This window comes from Miniopterus schreibersii, assembly GCF_964146895.1.
Source record: "Miniopterus schreibersii genome assembly, chromosome: 6".
In the NCBI taxonomy this organism is placed as follows: Eukaryota; Metazoa; Chordata; class Mammalia; order Chiroptera; family Miniopteridae; genus Miniopterus; species Miniopterus schreibersii.
Genome location: NC_138107.1, coordinates 23,740,939 through 23,759,918, shown reverse-complemented (window position 1 = coordinate 23,759,918; position 18,980 = coordinate 23,740,939). Strand labels below are relative to the sequence as shown.

At 38.4% G+C, this 18,980-nt stretch overlaps 1 protein-coding gene across 11 annotated transcripts in view; it reads left to right on the top strand.

Moving 5' to 3' along the window:
• The window catches only part of DST (dystonin), a gene marked incomplete at its 5' end in the record, with an annotated part of 396,243 nt that overhangs the window by 258,186 nt on the left and 119,077 nt on the right, over nt 1-18,980 (top strand). For 5 of the 11 annotated variants that reach the window (XM_081141254.1, XM_081141253.1, XM_081141250.1 and 2 more), the window contains 10 exons: nt 2,912-3,040; nt 5,543-5,631; nt 6,527-6,662; nt 7,738-13,059; nt 13,189-13,338; nt 13,501-13,716; nt 13,898-14,047; nt 14,901-15,134; nt 16,331-16,483; nt 18,144-18,377. In XM_081141254.1, the coding sequence (XP_080997380.1) occupies nt 2,912-3,040; nt 5,543-5,631; nt 6,527-6,662; nt 7,738-13,059; nt 13,189-13,338; nt 13,501-13,716; nt 13,898-14,047; nt 14,901-15,134; nt 16,331-16,483; nt 18,144-18,377 (6,813 nt within the window). Of the gene's footprint in view, nt 1; nt 2,815-2,911; nt 3,041-5,542; nt 5,632-6,526; nt 6,663-7,737; nt 13,060-13,188; nt 13,339-13,500; nt 13,717-13,897; nt 14,048-14,900; nt 15,135-16,330; nt 16,484-18,143; nt 18,378-18,980 lie in introns of those variants that run through there. The other 6 variants (XM_081141256.1, XM_081141259.1, XM_081141258.1 and 3 more) reach the window with 2 other exon arrangements.

Below are 18,980 nucleotides of genomic sequence, written 5' to 3'. Positions count from 1 at the left end.
GATAGCTAAGAACAAGCAGTATGATATGCATACAGAAATCACGACATTAAAACAAGAAAAGAACCCCGTTTCCAGTGCTGAAGAATGGATGCTTGGACTCAAGAGAGGAGATTTTCTTAAGAGAGGCGTAGAACCAGAGAACTTCCAGAACGTTGATGGCGATCATTCGTCTCTGGTTAGGGACGATGAATTTACATTCCAAGGGCTCCGGCACACTGTGACTGCCAGGCATTTGGTTGAGGCTAAGCTTCTGGACATGAAAACAATTGAGCAGCTGCGACTTGGTCTTAAGACTGTTGAAGAAGTTCAGAAAACTCTTAGCAAGTTTTTGACAAAAGCCACCTCAATTGCAGGGCTTTATCTAGAATCTACAAAAGAGAAGATTTCATTTGCCTCAGCAGCCAAGAAAATCATAATAGACAAAATGATCGCTTTAGCATTTTTAGAAGCTCAGGCTGCAACAGGTTTTATAATCGATCCCATTTCAGGTCAGACGTATTCTGTTGAAGATGCAATCCTTAAAGAAGTTATTGACCCCGAGTTCAGAATTAGGCTCCTTGAGGCAGAGAAGGCAGCCTTGGGATATTCATATAATTCTCAGACTTTGTCAGTGTTTCAAGCTATGGAAAATAGAGTGCTTGACAGACAAAAAGGTAAACATATCTTAGAGGCCCAGATTGCCAGTGGGGGCATCATTGACCCTGTGAGAGGCATCCGTGTTCCACCAGAAATTGCTCTGCAGCAAGGTTTGTTAAATAATGCCATCCTCCAGTTTTTACATGAACCATCAAGCAACACAAGAGTTTTTCCTAACCCCAATAACAAGCAAGCTCTGTATTACTCAGAATTACTGCGAATGTGTGTATTCGATGTAGATTGCCAGTGCTTCCTGTTTCCATTCGGGGAGAGGAACATTTCCAATCTCAATGTAGCAAAAACTCATAGGATTTCTGTAGTAGATACTAAGACAGGAGCAGAACTGACTGCATATGAGGCTTTCCAGAGAAACATAATTGAAAAAAGTACTTATCTTGAGCTCTCAGGGCAGCAATACCAATGGAGGGAAGCCACGTTTTTTGAATCCTATGGGCATCCTTCTCATATGCTGGCTGATGCTAAAACAGGACTGCAGTTCAATATTAATGAGGCTGTAGAGCAGGGAACACTTGACAAAGCCTTCGTCAAAAAGTATCAGGAAGGCCTCATCACACTTACAGAACTTGCCGATTCTTTGCTGAGCCGGTTGGTTCCCAAGAAGGATTTGCATAGTCCTATTGCAGGGTATTGGCTGACTTCTAGTGGAGAAAGGATCTCTGTCCTAAAGGCCTCCCGTAGAAATCTGATTGATCGGATTACTGCCCTCAGATGCCTTGAAGCCCAAGTCAGTACAGGGGGGATAATTGATCCCCTTACTGGCAAAAGGTACCGGGTGGCCGAAGCTTTGCATAGAGGCCTAGTTGACGAGGGGTTTGCCCAGCAGCTGCGACAGTGCGAATTAGTCATCACAGGGATTGGCCATCCAGTCACGAACAAATCGATGTCAGTGATGGGAGCTGTGAAGGCAAATATCATCAGTAAGGAAATGGGAATCAGATGTTTGGAGTTTCAGTACTTGACTGGGGGGCTGATAGAGCCACAGGGTCACTCCCGCTTGTCAATAGAAGAGGCTCTCCAAGTAGGTATTATAGATGTCTTCCTTGCAACAAACCTCAAAGATCAAAAGTCTTATGTCAGAAGTATAATGTGTCCCCAAACAAAAAGAAAGTTGACCTATAAAGAAGCCTTAGAAAAAGCTGATTTTGATTTCCACACAGGACTTAAACTCTTAGAAGTATCCGAACCCTTGATGACAGGGATTTCTAGCCTGTATTATTCTTCACAGTAGGACATGTCGAAGTAACTGCGCACAGGAGTGATGCTGTCTGGCTCATGGATCTGAAGGGCACAATGATACAAGTTAATCGTGTCACATACTCAAAGCAGTATTTACTTCTGGAGGGCTGGAAATAATAGCTGACTGTTCAGAAGGGAGGATAATTTTTAAATTGAAAATAACTAAAGATTTACTGGCTTCATTTGGCTTTAAGATTAATTTTTTTTCAATCTTGCCCACACTAAAAATAAAAGTATTTTACTTAGAGTGCAACATAAGCTTGATGAACAACAGGTTCAGAGGATCCTTTCTTTAGAACGCTCCATCACTGAAGAGATCCAGCCTGATGTTAGGGTTCCTCTTTGTTAAATGATCCCATACACTCACTGAAAGAGCACTCCAAAAAAGCACTATGGAATCAAAGAGAGAGATGTACAGTTCTTTCCCAGCATCCCTGAGGCTACAGTGTTTCAGATTGCCTTGAAAAATGAAAAAGTGTTTAGTTTTTCTGTTGTAGTAACCTTCTTTACATATTAAATGTTTACCACAATGTCCTGTTTCTAGTTTTATGATGAATGGGTTGTGTGTTGGAAGAGGGGGAAAGATTTTTCTTCATTCTGTGTATTTTTCAAATATGTGTACACATTCTCTGTTCTTTCAGCTTTCCATTGTCTTCTCATACTTTTCTGCCAAGACAGTTGTGTTTGTAATGCTAATGCAAAGGCAGCAATTCAGAGATCTTCTAGTGCTTCGAAATGAATAAAATTGAGGTTTTTTTTATTTGCCATATTGATAGCCAGCTGGGAGATTAGGCTGATCATTAAAGAATGTTTGTGACAGCTTCCTTTGCTACCATAAACATTTTGGAAGTACCTCTGCTATGTGACGTGATAAGCATGGTTAAGTGAATGAATAAAAGATCTCATTAACCTGTGTGTGATAAAAACACATTTTTACACTTGTTTTCTGTGGAGAGGTGAGTTTCAAAGCTCAGTCACTTACTGGAATATATCTTTTTTTACTACTTACACCTATCAGAAGTCACTGGAAGAAGAAAAGAAAGAGCATGTTGAAAAAGCCAAAGAATTACAGAAATGGGTATCAAATATCAGCAAGACATTGAGAGATGGAGAGAAGGCTGGAAAATCTCCCTTCTCTAAGCAAAAGGTATTCATTGAGGTCCTGGTTAATAATAATCATAGTGGATAGAATTTACTGAGATGATACAGTCCACCTAAAAAAAAGTTCAATTGTTTACCTTAATTTCCCCCACCCATTTTTATAGGCAGTTATAGTGAGGATCAGAGAGGTTCAGTAACTTGCCCAATGAATCACAGTATGTGGCAGGCATGAGAAGGTGTTTCTGATTCCAAAGCCTGAGCTATATATATTAGTCTCATTATTAGTAAACTAATATATTGTGCTGCTTTTCTGAATGGTTAGCTCTGCTTTTTTTTTTTTTTTTTTTTTAAATCCTCGCCTGAGGATATTTTTTCCATTGCTTTTTCAGAGAGAGTGGAAGGGAGAGAGAGAGAGAGATAAACATGGATGTGAGAGAGACACATCAATTGGTTGCCTCCTGTTTTCGTACCGACCAGGGCTGGGGATTGAGCCTGCAACTGAGGTACGTGCCCTTGGCTGAAATAGAACTCGGGACCCTTCCGTCCGAAGGCCGGCGCTCTAACCACTGAGCAAACCGGCGGGCGAGCTCTGCTTCTTGATTACTATGATGAGCAATGCCGAAGAGCAGTCATCCTGTTTTGTGCCCAGGGTAAATCCATGCACTTCATATCGCAAATGTGTGCTGTCTCATTCCTAACAAATATAAACAGAACTTCCAAGAATTACAAAAATACCAACTAGGATTTAACATTTTTGAGGATTGAGTTTAGTTGTGCCTTTCTGGACCTTTTCTGGTTTATGAAGAAATGTTGTCCAGTCAATCACTAGAAATTCTAGATTCCCTTCCTTACGTAATTAATTATTCAGTTCTGTGGGCTGCCTTCTGTACCCCAGCTACTTGGCATTAGGGGGATAGCCCCAGCTCCTGTGATGTCAGTGCTCCGTGGTGTCTGTTGGACTGCCCCTGCCTCCCCTTGAAGCTCTAACGGCGCTGGTCGTTAAGGTGTAAATTCTACTATTGTTGTTGCTGCTGCTGACAGCACTGGAATTGCAGCTGCGTTTTTAAAAATTTTCACCAAGTTAAGCAGCATTTTTCTTGAAAACTTTTCCTACACTACCCCTGCCTGACCTTTGGAAATTTTAGGGGCAATTATTAGCTATCATTAGCTTCCTCTGCCAGCTCTGCATCAGTACTCACTTGTCATCAGTTGACATTGCAGACATAATTAAATAGGGGGAAGCTTCACTGTCTTGCCTAATTTTCCCTATGGCATGAGGCAGGTGTACTTTATCTGGGGCTCCCCCTTGAAGTTTACAGACCTTGATATATACTTGATTATTCAATGAAATAAAGCCATGTTTGCTCATAGCCTTGCATACTGTATTTCATATAGTGTGGAAGAAATAAGAAGCTGGAAAGCAATTACATTTGGTGTTTTAAATGCAAAACCTTCAAAGTAATGTTATGCATATATTTAGTTTAAAATACCCCCCCCCCCCCAGCCCCAACACTTGTCAAATAGGAAAATAATCACAATACGGACAAGAACTTAGCAAGAGTATCTTGGGAGAACAAGTTTCTTTTGAGAAATGTGAATTATAAACTCTTAGTATTTTCTCATTCTGTAGTTTTAAACTCTCCAAAATATTACTAGATCAGTTTTAGACCTATTGGACATAAAAGTAGACACATACTTTTTTAATGCAGATTGTGGCCTAAATTGCAAATCTCTAATAACACTTGATAAAGGAATTTAAGGCAATTTGACGTGAATAATAAATGTCTTTCAAAATATCAACATGGTCACCTTATTACCTGTAACCTTGAAAAATAGACTTTAAATTGATTCTAAATAGAATACATTGAGGGGAAAGATACGCTTACATTGGCCCATCATTTACTCTCATTCTGCTTTTTTAAAAGGATGACAATTGATTTCTGATGTTAGATATGCAGAAATGATACATTGAGGAATCAGGACAAAGTGTTGCTTGCTATTGTCAAACAGATCAATTTTATTCTTTTGACCATCACAGGCAACTTTTGCAAGTGAAATCTTAGCAATAAAAATTACTTAATCTTGATCTGTAGACATACAGATTACACTGTCACCGTAATTTTTTCGAAAGGAGCATTGATTGTGTCCAGGAGCTTGGGGGAAGGAAGATAGTCATTGGGAGTAGCGTTCTTCATTTGTGTATATTTTTGGGTACAAGGATGACATTTGGCCAGTGCTGAGCCTCTGGCCACCTGAGATGTTAAGGCACTCTTCATTCATGGTTGAGCCAGGACAAATGTGAGAACCATATAATGCTGTATTATTATTTCCTCATGAAATAATAAGGCTTTCCTTAATCATGCATTCTAAATATAAAGTACTCCTCTTATCCAGGCCCTCTTAATCTGATCATGTGTAATGGGTTATTGGCTTGGGTCCCCCAGAAAATAGATATCATTTGGGTCTTGATGAAAACTTGATTCGTTTTAAAAAATTACTGTTGGTTTTTATGACGGCAGAGTTTGAATATGTTTTCCTTACCTTGCAGATTTCGAGTGAAGAAATATTAACCAAAAAGGAACAGTTATCTGAGGCACTTCAAACAATGCAGCTATTTTTGGCTAAACATGGAGACAAGTATGTTGGTTTTCATTAACCTGTTATTCGATGTAGGAAAGTGGTCTTAAAAACGTTTGGCAAAATAGAAGATGGTAAATTTTAGTTGAGAGTTTAGAAATGGAACTCAATCACAAATTTACTTAGTAATATAACAACATGAGATGATACATTTAGCAATTTAAGTAATTGTCCTTTTTAGTCACTTTAGTCTTTCTTTACCAAAAGCCTGAAAGGTACTTATTATCCCCATATATTATTGATAATAAAACAGGCTCAGAGAGGTTAAGAATCAGTAAATAGCTAGTGAATTGTGAAGACTCCAAGCCAAGTCTTAATATAAGTAGTAGTGGCTGAGACTTACCTTTTGGAAAATGTGTGTAAATATATTCTTCTGACCATCACAGAAGGATATATTTCTTTTTTAAAATATGTCTTTATTGATTTTAGAGAGAGGAAGGGAGAGAGAGAGAGAGAGAAACATCAATGTTGAGAGAATCAGATTGATTTCTTCTCTATTCATTCTTTAGTGTCAACAAGTTTCATCTCGAGTAATGGTACCTTATAGTCCCTTTCTCGTGTTGGGACTAACAATGCTAAATTCCTTCTGTCAGATAACAGCTATTGTTATTTTAGAAACGTATATCTGCTGGGGAGGTGCTGATATATTAGTTTACACCCTTTCCTTCAGTCCCTTTTTTTAGGCAAGAGAAGGATTCCTAAATGTGTTCAGGGCCATCCTTAATTTCCATATATAGCCATTCTTAGACCTAAGCAATCTGTATATGAGATTACATTTTGTTTTATGATTGTGTACTCATTTAGAAAAGTATTTTACAAAATCATTGAGCCTAGTACATCATCTTTATCACTTCAAGATTTGCACTCCTCATTTCATACTTTCTGGTTATTTTAGAATGACAGATGAAGAAAGAAATGAATTAGAAAAACAAATGAAAGCTCTTCAAGAAAGTTATAATTTATTCTTTAGTGATTCTCTGAAACAACTACAAGACTCACAAACCATAGGAGATGTAAAGGTAGAGGAGAAGGTAATATTAAAACATGAGGCTATTTCAAGATTCTTAGTTTTATTGCATGAGTGTAGCAATGTGTGTCAATGGTAAAGAAATGACCTTGAATTGTGTACATGGGAAAAACATGGAGTTTATGTAAGTATTTGGAGATTTCAGTGTTGTTTATTAAATGCAATCTTACACTTGCTGTCGTTAGTTTCTATGACATCTTAATCTCTGCCTTGCATGGTGAAAGGAAAGAATCATTCATTTTTCTAACTCTTCTCTTTAGAAGCCATTCTTCTACTGCTACATTAGGTATTTTACTAGTGAATATGATGTTATAAAATAGCCTCTGAATCATCTGTAAAGGTGATGTTGGAGTGTTATGGGATTTGTTTGATTTTCAGAGATATCCATGAGATTTGAGTAACACTGGGCCATATATTATAATGAGGATACCCTAGCATTCTCTATAACAGAAATCACTTAAAATTTGGCCTCCCCTTAAGCTTTTAAAACTTCACAATACATAGTCACAATACTTAACACAATATTCAGTGTTCAAAAAGTTATCTCTGTATTCAATTCCCTTACTCCCTGGAGTACTGTACATACTATTTGTCACATTTTGGGGTTATGTAACAGTTTTTCTGGTTCATCATTTTTGACTATCTGGGAAGAAGTCTGTATGCTGTAAACATCAATAGCATGGGGTTTGATGCTCTCTTTCGTGTTAGTAGACTAATCTCACCCAATTACAGAAAGCATGGTTTGCCTTCTAGGTATGTGTTCTGTTTCCTCACTGTCGTCATTTACTCTGTTGTGTCTTCACTAACCTTGTCAAGGTACACAATATTAAGTTTTCAATTCACAGATGCATGTTGTTTTCAAAGCTTTTATCATATCCTGTGCTGTTGAATAGATCACTGACATAGATCACTTGTGCATTTGAGCTGCCTAACATTCACAGCATTGCCACGCCTTGGTAAGTAGAGGATTTTTATGTTGAAGTGTATTATTTATTTAAAAAAATGCACACTAAGTTTAATGAAATTCTGCCCACCCTTGAATCACAGACTGACCTGAGAATTTTTTATTTTCCTTTCAGCTGGATAAAGTGATTGCAGGCACCATTGATCAGACCACTGGAGAAGTCCTTCCAGTCTTTCAGGCAGTTTTAAGAGGCCTTATTGACTATGACACAGGAATAAGGTTGCTTGAGACACAGCTAATGGTTTCTGGTCTAATTTCACCAGAATTAAGAAAATGCTTTGACCTTAGAGGTGCCAAAAGCCATGGACTCATTGATGAACAAGTTCTGTGCCACCTCAAAGAACTAAATCAAGCAAAGGAGATTATTTCTGCTGTGTCTTCCACCACAATTCCAGTGCTGGATGCTCTGGCTCAAGGCTTGGTATCAGAATCCATGGCCATCAGAGTTCTTGAGATACTGCTTTCCACGGGCTCTCTGGTTATTCCAGTCACAGGAGAACAGTTGACCCTACAGGAGGCTTTCCAACAGAATGTGGTTTCCTCAGCATTATTTTCTAAAGTCTTGGAAAGGCAAAATATGTGCAAAGATCTTATCGATCCATGTACCTCTGAGAAGGTGTCTTTAACGGATATTATAGAAAGAAGTATTTTACAGGAAAACACTGGGTTGCGGCTTCTACCTGTGAGACCACAAGAGGGAGGCAGAATCACATTAAAATGTGGAAGAAACATTAGCATTTTAAGGGCAGCTCATGAAGGTCTCATAGACCGAGAAACCATGTTTAGGTTATTAGGCGCACAGCTTCTTTCGGGAGGTCTGATCCATTGCAACTCTGGTCAGAGAATGACTGTTGAAGAAGCTGTGGCAGAAGGGGTGATTGACAGAGATACTGCTAACAGCATTCTAACATATCAGGTTCAAACCGGTGGGATCATCCACTCAAACCCTGCTAAACGTTTGACTGTAGATGAGGCAGTCCAGTGTGACTTGATAACTTCGAGCAGCGCTCTTTTGGTTCTCGAGGCTCAGCGAGGCTACGTTGGACTCATCTGGCCTCACTCTGGTGAAATATTTCCCACATCTTCTTCCCTGCAGCAAAAGTTGATTACAAATGAACTGGCATACAAAATCCTGAATGGCAGGCAGAAAATAGCTGCTCTTTATATTCCAGAAACTTCTCAAGTCATTGGTTTAGATGTTGCTCAGCAGCTAGGAATTATAGATAATAACACAACATCGATTTTAAAAAGTATAATACTGCCTGATAAAATGCCAGATTTGGGAGATTTAGAAGCTTGTAAGAATGCCAGAAGATGGCTTTCTTTTTGTAAATTCCAACCATCTACAATCCACGATTACAGGCAAGAAGAAGATGCTTTTGATGGAGAAGAGCCAGTGGCAACTCAGAGCTCAGAACAGACTAAAAAATTATTCCTGTCTTACTTGATGATAAATAGCTATATGGATGCAAACACAGGCCAGAGGCTTTTGCTGTACGATGGAGACTTGAATGAGGCTGTTGGTATGCTACTAGAAGGGTGTAGTGCAAAATTTGATGAGGACATGCCCGTAAGAGAATGTCTTGATGTCTTAAGTATCCCTGGTGTATTTCCGAATAATACCCCAAGTAAAGAAATGGATGAAAGCATAACTTCACCAAGTAGTTTTAATAAATGTCATTGTAGAGAACCTAAACATCAAGAAATCCCTGAAAACAGAAAGCACGCCTTAGAAGAAGAGTTTAATGAAATGGGAAATCGTGGTCTCTGTGGATTTTACCAGTCAGAAAACCTCGTAAATTTAATAGTAACAGATCATAAAGTTAAGGATTCATCCAGTGTGAATGTTCCCAATTCTGTATCCTATTTTACACAGCCTGGACTTGCAGACTCTGAAAATATCCCTAAAAACTGTGGAAATGAAAGTCAAGTTGAAACAAATGAACATGCAGGTGAATGTAGTCATTCTCAAAGCATTCAAAACCCTGAAAGTGATTTGATAGCAAATCCTATTGTGAAATCAAAAACTAGGGGAATCTGGGACTCGAAAGAAACAGAGATGGGAGATAGTAGAGAAGAGGAGTCAGCTATCTTTGACTATTCCCCCAGGCTTAGTGCCTTGTTAAGTCATGATAAATCGAGGAATGATCAGGGAAGTTTTAATGATTTATACACTGCAGAGAGTGATAGAAAGAAATGTGGAGCCCCTACAGTGCCATCCAACGACCAAACCATGTTATTGGGTCCAAGAACGGGAGAAAAATGTCAAGACCATTTTCTAGGAATTGCAGCTATTAACATCAGTTTAAAGGGAGAAGGCTATGACCAGAAATCTTTAAATATTGGTTATAGTGATCCTCAGGTACAATATCACAGTGACAAATACATTTCAGATACTTGTGGGAGAGATGAAAAACTACATGCTATTACTCAACAGAAACCCGAAGACACACAAAATGAGTCCAAAATGAAGGAGTACTCCCATGCCACAACACCAACGGGCGACACCGATCATGCCAGTGCCCCTCCTGTTTGCGGCACAGCGTTGCTTGAAGAAACTGCCGGTGCTGGGGACTATGAAACCTCACCACTGGATGTCAGGCAGGGGGACACAGAAACAGACACTGATAGCGATGATGATTTTTATGATACTCCCTTGTTTGAAGATGATGACCACGATTCTCTGCTCCTTGAAAGTGATGATTGTGATGGTCTGCGACCTGAGGACTATGCCATCCTGCAGAAGGAAAATGATGGAGCTGCCTGGCTGAGCAGTGTTTTTTATGATGTACAAAAAGAGGTTGAAGATTCTGTGGTGATTCAGGGAGGACTGGTGGATAGTTTAAGAGTGAGGGGGAAAGCACAGTCTTTCCCAGATGATCTCAAAGGTATGGAGGAAGCTGAATTAGATTCTGATGAAAGAGTACATCTCAATTCAGTTGGCTCATCCAAGGCCAATGAACAATTGCTGGAAACCAAATCAGAAGGGGAACGTGCAGATAACCTAGAAGGTGAGGAGTCTGACTTACTGACTGATTATGAAATTGAAGGAAGGAAAGAGAGCGTCGGTGCTTCATTAAAATTTGATGGCACTGGTTGTTGTAGGGGGAGAAAAGACGAAGAATATGTAACTGCACAAGAGTTTAAATCTGATACTGATCATTTCGATTCTATGCAATATGAAGAAAGTTATGGGGACTGTATCTGTGACAGTTATGATCAGGATGACGATGACGATGATGATGATGATGATGGTGATGAAGAAAGAGGAGTAGGAGATGCGAAGGAAAAGTCCATGTGCCAAGATGAGGCCGAAGGCATGGACATCCAGTTGTGTGCTGCCACCACGAATGAAAGGAAACACAGCCATGTAAATCAAAGTAACGATGAAATGATTCTCCTGGGTAAAAAGCACAGTTATAGTTTTTTAGAAAAACAGCAAAGTATAAATGTTTTACAGCTAGAATCAAGTAGTAAAAGTAGCTTAGTTACTGAAAGAGGCAACTTTCCAGAACATACAACTGAGGTGGTGGAAAGAAGCAAAGAAAATCTGTTGAATCCTGAGATGGTCCTTAAGGATATGTTGCTGCCTATCATTAAAGACGCTGAATCAGAACACACCTTTGGCCCTGTAGGTATTTTACATAATACTAATATTAGTTTAACTTCTGATCAAATCATTTGTTCTGAGCCTGATTTAATAGGAAAACCTGCTGAGGAGAGCTGTTTGTCATCTGCAGACGCTGTAACTGATAAAGATCATCAAGGAAATGGAAGAGATGTAATTAAAAAGAGAGATGACAAAAACAATATACTAATAGAAGATGAAACATCAATTCATAAAATGTGCTTAGGTAAAGGAGAAGGGCTTATGGAAGCTCTAGTAGAAGACAATAAACATCTCAAACTTTTGCCTAGTAAAAGTGCAAGGGAGAGTCTTGATTTAGTTAGTAGTCAGGTTCCATTTCCACAGATCACAAACAGTGAAGAACATAATCATAAAGGAAGCCTTAGGAAAGCAACTGTAGCTCTTAAAGATGAACCAAAGAATCTACAAACAATTGTTAGTGAAAGTCCTGTTCCATGTGAGAATCTTGAAGGAATATTAGACTCATCAGTTTCCAAAGAGATTAGTGACATTACTTCAGACACATTGTCTGAAGGGAATACAAGGATTGAGAAAGAATCATTCACTGGTGGACCTGAGAAAGAGCTTGATCTGTTTACTTATTTAAAACATTGTGCAAAAAATGTAAAAGCAAAAGATATACTGAAGCCAAGTGAGGATATCCCAGGTTGTACTCTAATAGCTTCCCCTCCCATGAAAGAACACTTAGAATTAGGAGTTGATAATGCAAAAGAAAAAGCCACCCTTAGTCAGGAAGACTCACATCTAAATGAGATGTTTCAACAGAATTACCTTTGTGCTAAAGAAGGTGCCTCAGAAGGAGGAGCGGAAATTCCTCAGTTCACACCAGAGAGAAATGAAAGCACACGTTCAGCCTTACCTCTTAGAAATGTGGAAGGCCCTGGAATGAGAAACGATAACTCTAGTAACACTGTAAGCACTGACTGCTCATTCTTAGAAATGAACAATAAGAAAGAAATAATTGAGCAACAGCCACGAAAAGAACAAGCCTTGTCTCCAGGATCCCAAGAAAAGGAGGTTCAGATTCCTGATTTATCTCAGGTATTTGTTGAGGATGTAAAGGACATCTTAAAAAGTAGGTTGAAAGAAGGTTACATGAATTCTCAAGAGGTTGGCGAACCTTCAGCCTGTACAGACACTAAAATTTTAATTCAAAGCTTAATTAAAAGGGCTAGCACATCACAGTTGGTAAACGATGCATCTAGTGTACCCAGTGACGACTCTGAGATCAGTGACTGTACTGGAATTTCCCCCATGAATAACTCACCAGAACTAAGAGCAGAGGGTAGAGATGACCCATTCTGTATTGCAAATCTTCAGCCTGAGCTTCTCCTTGATATACTTAAGCAAAACCAGTATAGCCAAAAAATTACAGGAGCATTTGAATTGATAAAAGAGTTAACTCAGATGGAGTATGATCTAGAGAAGAGAGGTATTACATCCAAACTAGTTCCACTGCAACTTGAAAATATTTTCTATAAGCTGCTTGCCGATGGCTACTCAGACAAAGCAGAACAGGTGGACAACTTGAATCAGAAATCATCTACCACTCCTGAGATGGTGGATGAAAAGCCACCCATTCTTGATGATCTTAAAAGCAAAGAAGGAAACCACAGTTCTCTTAATTTACAAAATATAACAGAAATTGGACCAGAAAACTCTACTGTATGTACATCAGCCTTGTCAAGAGATGAGAAGATGGAAGAGCAATGCAATGATTTCCCAGACCATTTGGGATGTATTTCAGGCTCAAAAGAAATGACTTCTGAAGATAGCTCAATGGAACAAGTAAGTTGACTTTACATTTCATATGGAAGTAACTGCATGAAACAGTTGGGGAATCATCCCACACATTTTATTTGCTCTAAAGATCTGCAAGACAGCCTGTTGATTTAAAATGTCCAAATTTGTGTTTAGTTTTCCAGTGAGCTCCAGCAGTGTTTACAGCATACATCAAAAATGCACGAGTATTTGGCTTTGCTTCAGGATATGAAGCCTCCTTTAGACAACCAAGAGTCTCTGGATAACAATCTAGAAACTTTAAAGAACCAGCTTAAACAGTTAGAGGTAAGAATTGTCTGCTGCCTGTTATGGATGGAAGTCGGCTGATGTTAATTTGGAAAAATAAGCAGAGCACTTTACATTTATGTTCTGCATACCAGTTTTATTTGTGTTTGCCACTAAATAGTTCTGGGACATATATATGTTTTGTGTGTGTGTTTTTTGCAGACATTTGAATTGGGATTGGCTCCAATTGCTGTTATTTTAAGAAAAGACATGAAGTTAGCAGAAGACTTTTTAAAGTCTCTTCCCAGTGACTTCCCTAGAGACCATCGTGAGGAACTGAGTGTGAGCCACCACAGTTTAGAGACTGCCTTCTCTTCCCTCAGTGATGTGTCTTCAGAAAGAATGAAACACCTCATGCTCGCTATTGACTGTGAAATGGTAGGTGTCAACATGGTTCACACTGAGATTGAGTTTTGGGGAAAATTTGATTGTTTAAAAATTTAGCTATAAGATGAAGTGTTTTATTTTTAGAGTGTTAAGCCCTTAGAACAGGATCATCATCTGTAGGAATTTGAATTTTAGAAAGGAACAGAAATGAACACACAGTTCTGTTTTCTAGTCAAAACTAGCTGTTTCCCATGAAGAATTTCTACACAAGCTGGAGTCATTCTCACACTGGATATCAGAGAAGAACAAATCTGTGAAGGACATGGAGACTGTGGTTGCTCAAGACACCGAACATGTAAAGAAAAGTTTAGAGTTTCTCAAGGCAGGTATCAAAATAAGCAAGGCAAAGCACACTTAAAAACCTATGGATTTAATATGACGAATGTTTAGAAAAAATATGACTTTGCTAAAGCTATAAAGGATTATTTCTTTGTCTCTATGAGATGTTTGTTCATAGCTGACACAAGTATAAAATAATCACAGTTTCGTGGATGTCATTTTGATGCTATCCCAGCTGGCTTATGAAATTCTTACAACCCCTGGCATGTTGAGATTTGTATTTATGCATTTATTTACATGTTAGTCAAATCCATAATAGTATAAATTAATCCTATAAATATATCATAAGTAGTATTTATGTCATAGTCCATTTTGTCATGCCTTTCCCCCCCCAAGTCCTTAATTTGAACAGCATGCTTCATGAATGATAAGTAGGCTGCTGACTTGGGAGTGAGAAAACTGAAATTCTGCCCCACTTAATTTATGTTTCAAATTCCCCATAGTCTCATTTCTGTGTGACCACAATTGCCTGGCTACTATGAATATTAGCAAGCAATATTTTAATGTTAATGTTTTCCTTCAACTTGCTAAATGTACATAAGTTGGATCTTTACCTTTTGTCAGAATTACATTTGAAGTGTGATATGGCAGGCAAGGTTAAAATACTCTTGAGGGGTTATCTTTTTATGTAATACTAATTATCACAGTGTTTAAATGATTTCATCATTACCATTTTTACCAGATGATGAATAGATTTTTGACTAAATAAAATATATCAATAAAACTTTGAGTCCCTTGATATAAGAAGCATATCTTAAAAATAAATATCATTGTTAATATAAACTGTATATTACGGCTTACCTCCCTGTTGGTAACTTGTATCGCTTTGTTCACAGAACGTGTTAAAAGACCTTGGACACACCAAAACACAGCTGGAGACTACTGCCTTTGATGTGCAGTTCTTCATTTCTGAATATGCACAAGATCTGTCTCCCAGCCAGAGCAAACAACTGCTGAGGCTCTTAAATACAACTCAGAGGTGTTTTCTTGATGTACAGGAATCAGTCACTACCCAGGTGGAACATTTAGAGGCTCAGTTACAGCTAGAACAAGATCTTGATGATCAGAAGGTTTGCCTTTCTTTGTGGATTCTTTGCATATAGTTGTGTGTGAAAACTGTAATGTAGATACCTGGGTATTATGGCATGATAGGAAAGATTTTTCTGGAAACGCAATTAATGGACAGGGTATAATGTAGAGATTCTACAATATAGAATAATATTGTTATAATTCATTGATTTTAATTTTCATGACTCTAAAACTACTGCTTTGAGGGGAGAGAGTCTTCACTTTTTTTCTAGGAGCAGGATATGTAGATGCACTCAGAAATTTCAAGGGATAGATTGATGAACGTATGAATGAAGAAGTTAAGGGTATCTTTGTCCTCTAGGAGGCAGTGTGCCACAGCAGTTCTGAGCAGGGCCCTGGGGCCAGACTGCCTCAGTTTACATCCCAGCTGCACCACACACACATTGTGTGAGCTAGGGCAAGTCACTTATCCACAGTTTTCTCACTGGTAAATTAGAAATAGTAACAGTGCTTACCTGGTAGTATTGTGAGCATTGATAAAATAATGACTGTAGAACACTCAGTACCTTGCCCAGCAGGTGTTAGGCTCCTAGTAAACATGATCTATGGCTATAAGATGAATAAACTAGTGTGTGTGTGTAATAGGAAAATGAAAGATGCAAGTAATTGACTTATGAAATAAATCTCTTAGAAAGAATTATATTAGAGTGCAGCATCCAATAGCAGTCAATAATGAACAAAGAGGTGGGAATGGAATTAGACATAGTGAATAAGTAAAACTATTGCATGCGATGTTCTTTTTATTATTTCTTGAAGCGCCCAGGCATTGTCTCTAGCATGATAACCTATATGCACATGTCAAATATATTAACAGACAAGTCACGACTAACTTCTGTTTTGATATCCTTTTACAGAATTAATTGTGTGTCGCAGGTTTCAAGAGCTTAAGAAAATGGAATGTTTCTTCCTGTCGGTCAGAAGTTCCATCTCTTACATATGTGCATGGCCAGTATTCTTTTGAGCAGTTTCATCCAAACATGATCTCTCTCCTTGTATATGGGACAGGCTCTTACTTTCTGTGTCACCTTGCTCAATTTGTACCCCACTGCTATCATGTTTACAGCATACTCAGAAAGCTTATTTAGAGGAAACTTGCAAAATGTATTCTAATAAGGAGCTATCACAATCGTGAGTTTATGACCACCATTTAAGATGCTTTGGTTTTGTTCCGCTGTAGATCGTGGCAGAGCGTCAGCAGGAGTACAAAGAAAAGCTCCAAGGGATATGTGATCTCCTTACCCAAACAGAAAACCGCCTGATTGGGCACCAGGAAGCCTTCATGATTGGAGATGGCACAGTCGAGTTAAAGAAGTATCAGTCCAAGCAAGAGGTAGAATTTGATTTTGCATCAGTAGTTCTTTGTTTTGATATTACGTTCCATTACTGTTAATTGGAAAGCAGTTAGGATTATTGAAAAATAGCAGTCATTTCAGCTTTTCTGAGGCAAGGCTTACCTAGATGCCCCTGTGCATCCTGAGCTATAGACTTTATACTAAGAGTTACATTAGCAACTTCAAGCAAGACAAATAATTTTCTTGAATTTTTTTTTGGTGTGTGTGAAATACTGAGTGGAGGAGATATAAAGGAGGTTTGATAGTGGAAATACCTTGTGTGATAAGTTAAAACTTGGATCCATTTCAGGCCAACCACTCACTTTCACATCAGGTGAAATAGCCATCAGTTTGGGTCCTTTTTCTTTTTTTAGCTCTTCCTTATTTCTTTCATCTTTCTCTGCAATTTGCCCCTTTTCATCGAAGGGACAAATGGTAATGGGAGGGACCGATAAAGATATCTTAATTTTGATGTCAGAAGAGAAAACATTCTCATTGTAACTATCTAGCTCTTGGTCCAAATCCCAGATACTACACATTGTTAGCTTTATAATTTAATCTTTTCGAGCCTCAGTTTCTTCATTGGTCATAATTCCATTGCTGTGTTATTGTAAAAGTTAAGTAAATATTGTGTGTGAAGTTACTTGCATAGTTAATGTCACAATGCTCTGGTTCAGTAATCATCTCTTTCAATTCGAATATTCAGAAAAATTTGAGGAGTCTTGAAAGTATAGAAAAATAATATGAAAGCTCAAACATAGTGCAATATAGAGAATTAAAACGCCAAATAAAGGAGGAAAAGGGAAAAATACATAGAGAAATCTGAATGGAGGAAAGTTGTTACTGCTGAAAAGAGTTCTTTTTTCTGTTTTTAAAAAAGAAAAAAGTTCTTTTTCTTTTTTCTTTATTGATTTCAGAGAGAGGAAGGGAGAGAGAGAGAGAGAGAGAGAAACATCGATGATGAGAGAGTCATTGATCGGCTGCCTCCTGCACACCCTCACTAGGCATTGAGTCCGAAACCCAGGCATGTGCCCTGACTGGGAATCGAACCTTGATCTCCTAGGTCCCAGGTTGACGCTCAACCACTGAGGCACGCCAGCCGGGCTGAGGAGAGTTCTTAATATTGATCTTAACAGCTGGGGCAAAGAAGCAAACAGTCCATGTTATGGAGCTCTGGTGTTTAGAAGAAGAGATTATCTTTGTACAAAAATTATTTTAGGAACAACTTAGCTCATAACTTAGAGAACTATCTGTTTTTATCTTGAGAAGCAGATATGCATTAAAAAAATGAATGTTTAGAAACAGAATAAATAATATGGTCATGTATTTAAAAACTTTTATGACTGTGCTCACAAAACATGAAAAATCTGGTATGTGCATATTTATATAGATTATATACTGAATGCTTCATTGTTTTCAACAAACCACGTCTCTTTGTTACACATGAAAATCTCATACCTTTCTTTAATGCTGTTTGAGATTTCAGATTATATTAAGTATTCTGATTTAAGTAAACCCACTGAAATTAACATACTGAGTATGCATTTGCAGTCTGTATGTGCTGGACTCTCCTTTGCTCAGCCCCTCTTTTAGAATTACAACTTTGGAAAAATTAAATAGGTAGTAATTAATAAGATTTTTTTCCCTTTGTGTTATAAGGAATTACAGAAAGATATGCAAGGAAGTGCACAGGCATTGGCAGAAATAGTGAAAAACACAGAGAACTTCTTAAAAGAGAACGGCGAAAAGCTGTCACAAGAAGATCGGGCTTTGATTGAAGAGAAACTCAGTGAAGCTAAGATAAAGTGTGAACAACTTAATTTGAAGGCAGAACAGTCGAAAAAGGAGCTGGAGAAAGCTGTGACGACAGCTATCAAGGAGGAGACTGAAAAGGTCCTTATTCAGTTATGTGGTGCACTGTTGCTTTGTTGAAAGTGATTAGGGTGACAGCTCCTAGATTCATTAAGCGAGGTCAGCCGTGCTAACCAATGACTGGCACCAGGGACTAGAATTCTGGGTTTCCACATTTGTAATTGACCAAATACTACAAAACGTTTAAAGAGTTGGCTTTGCTTCACTTTTCTAAAAAGTTTAAGTGGGATTTTGAGGCTTTCTACTTGTGTAGTGTGTGGGGACTCATTAATTGCTATAGTTAAAATTTTGGAATGTATTTTCAAGAACAGTGGAAGCTTCTAAGTAACTTCATATTCCTCTAAGGTTTAATTTCAGTGTGTTCAGTTTTTTTGTTGTTTTTTTAAAATCTATGTCTTTATTGATTTCAGAGAGAGGAAGGGAGGGGGAGAGAGAGAGAGAAACATCAGTGATGAGAGAGTCATTGATCGGCTGCCTCCTGCACGCCCCCTGCCGGGGATCGAGCCCGCAACCCCGGCATATGACCTGACCAGGAATCGAACCCTGATCTCCTGGATCCTAAGTCGATGCTCACCCGCTGAGCCACGCCCGGCCAGGCAATGTGTTCAGCTTTCAATGCATGTC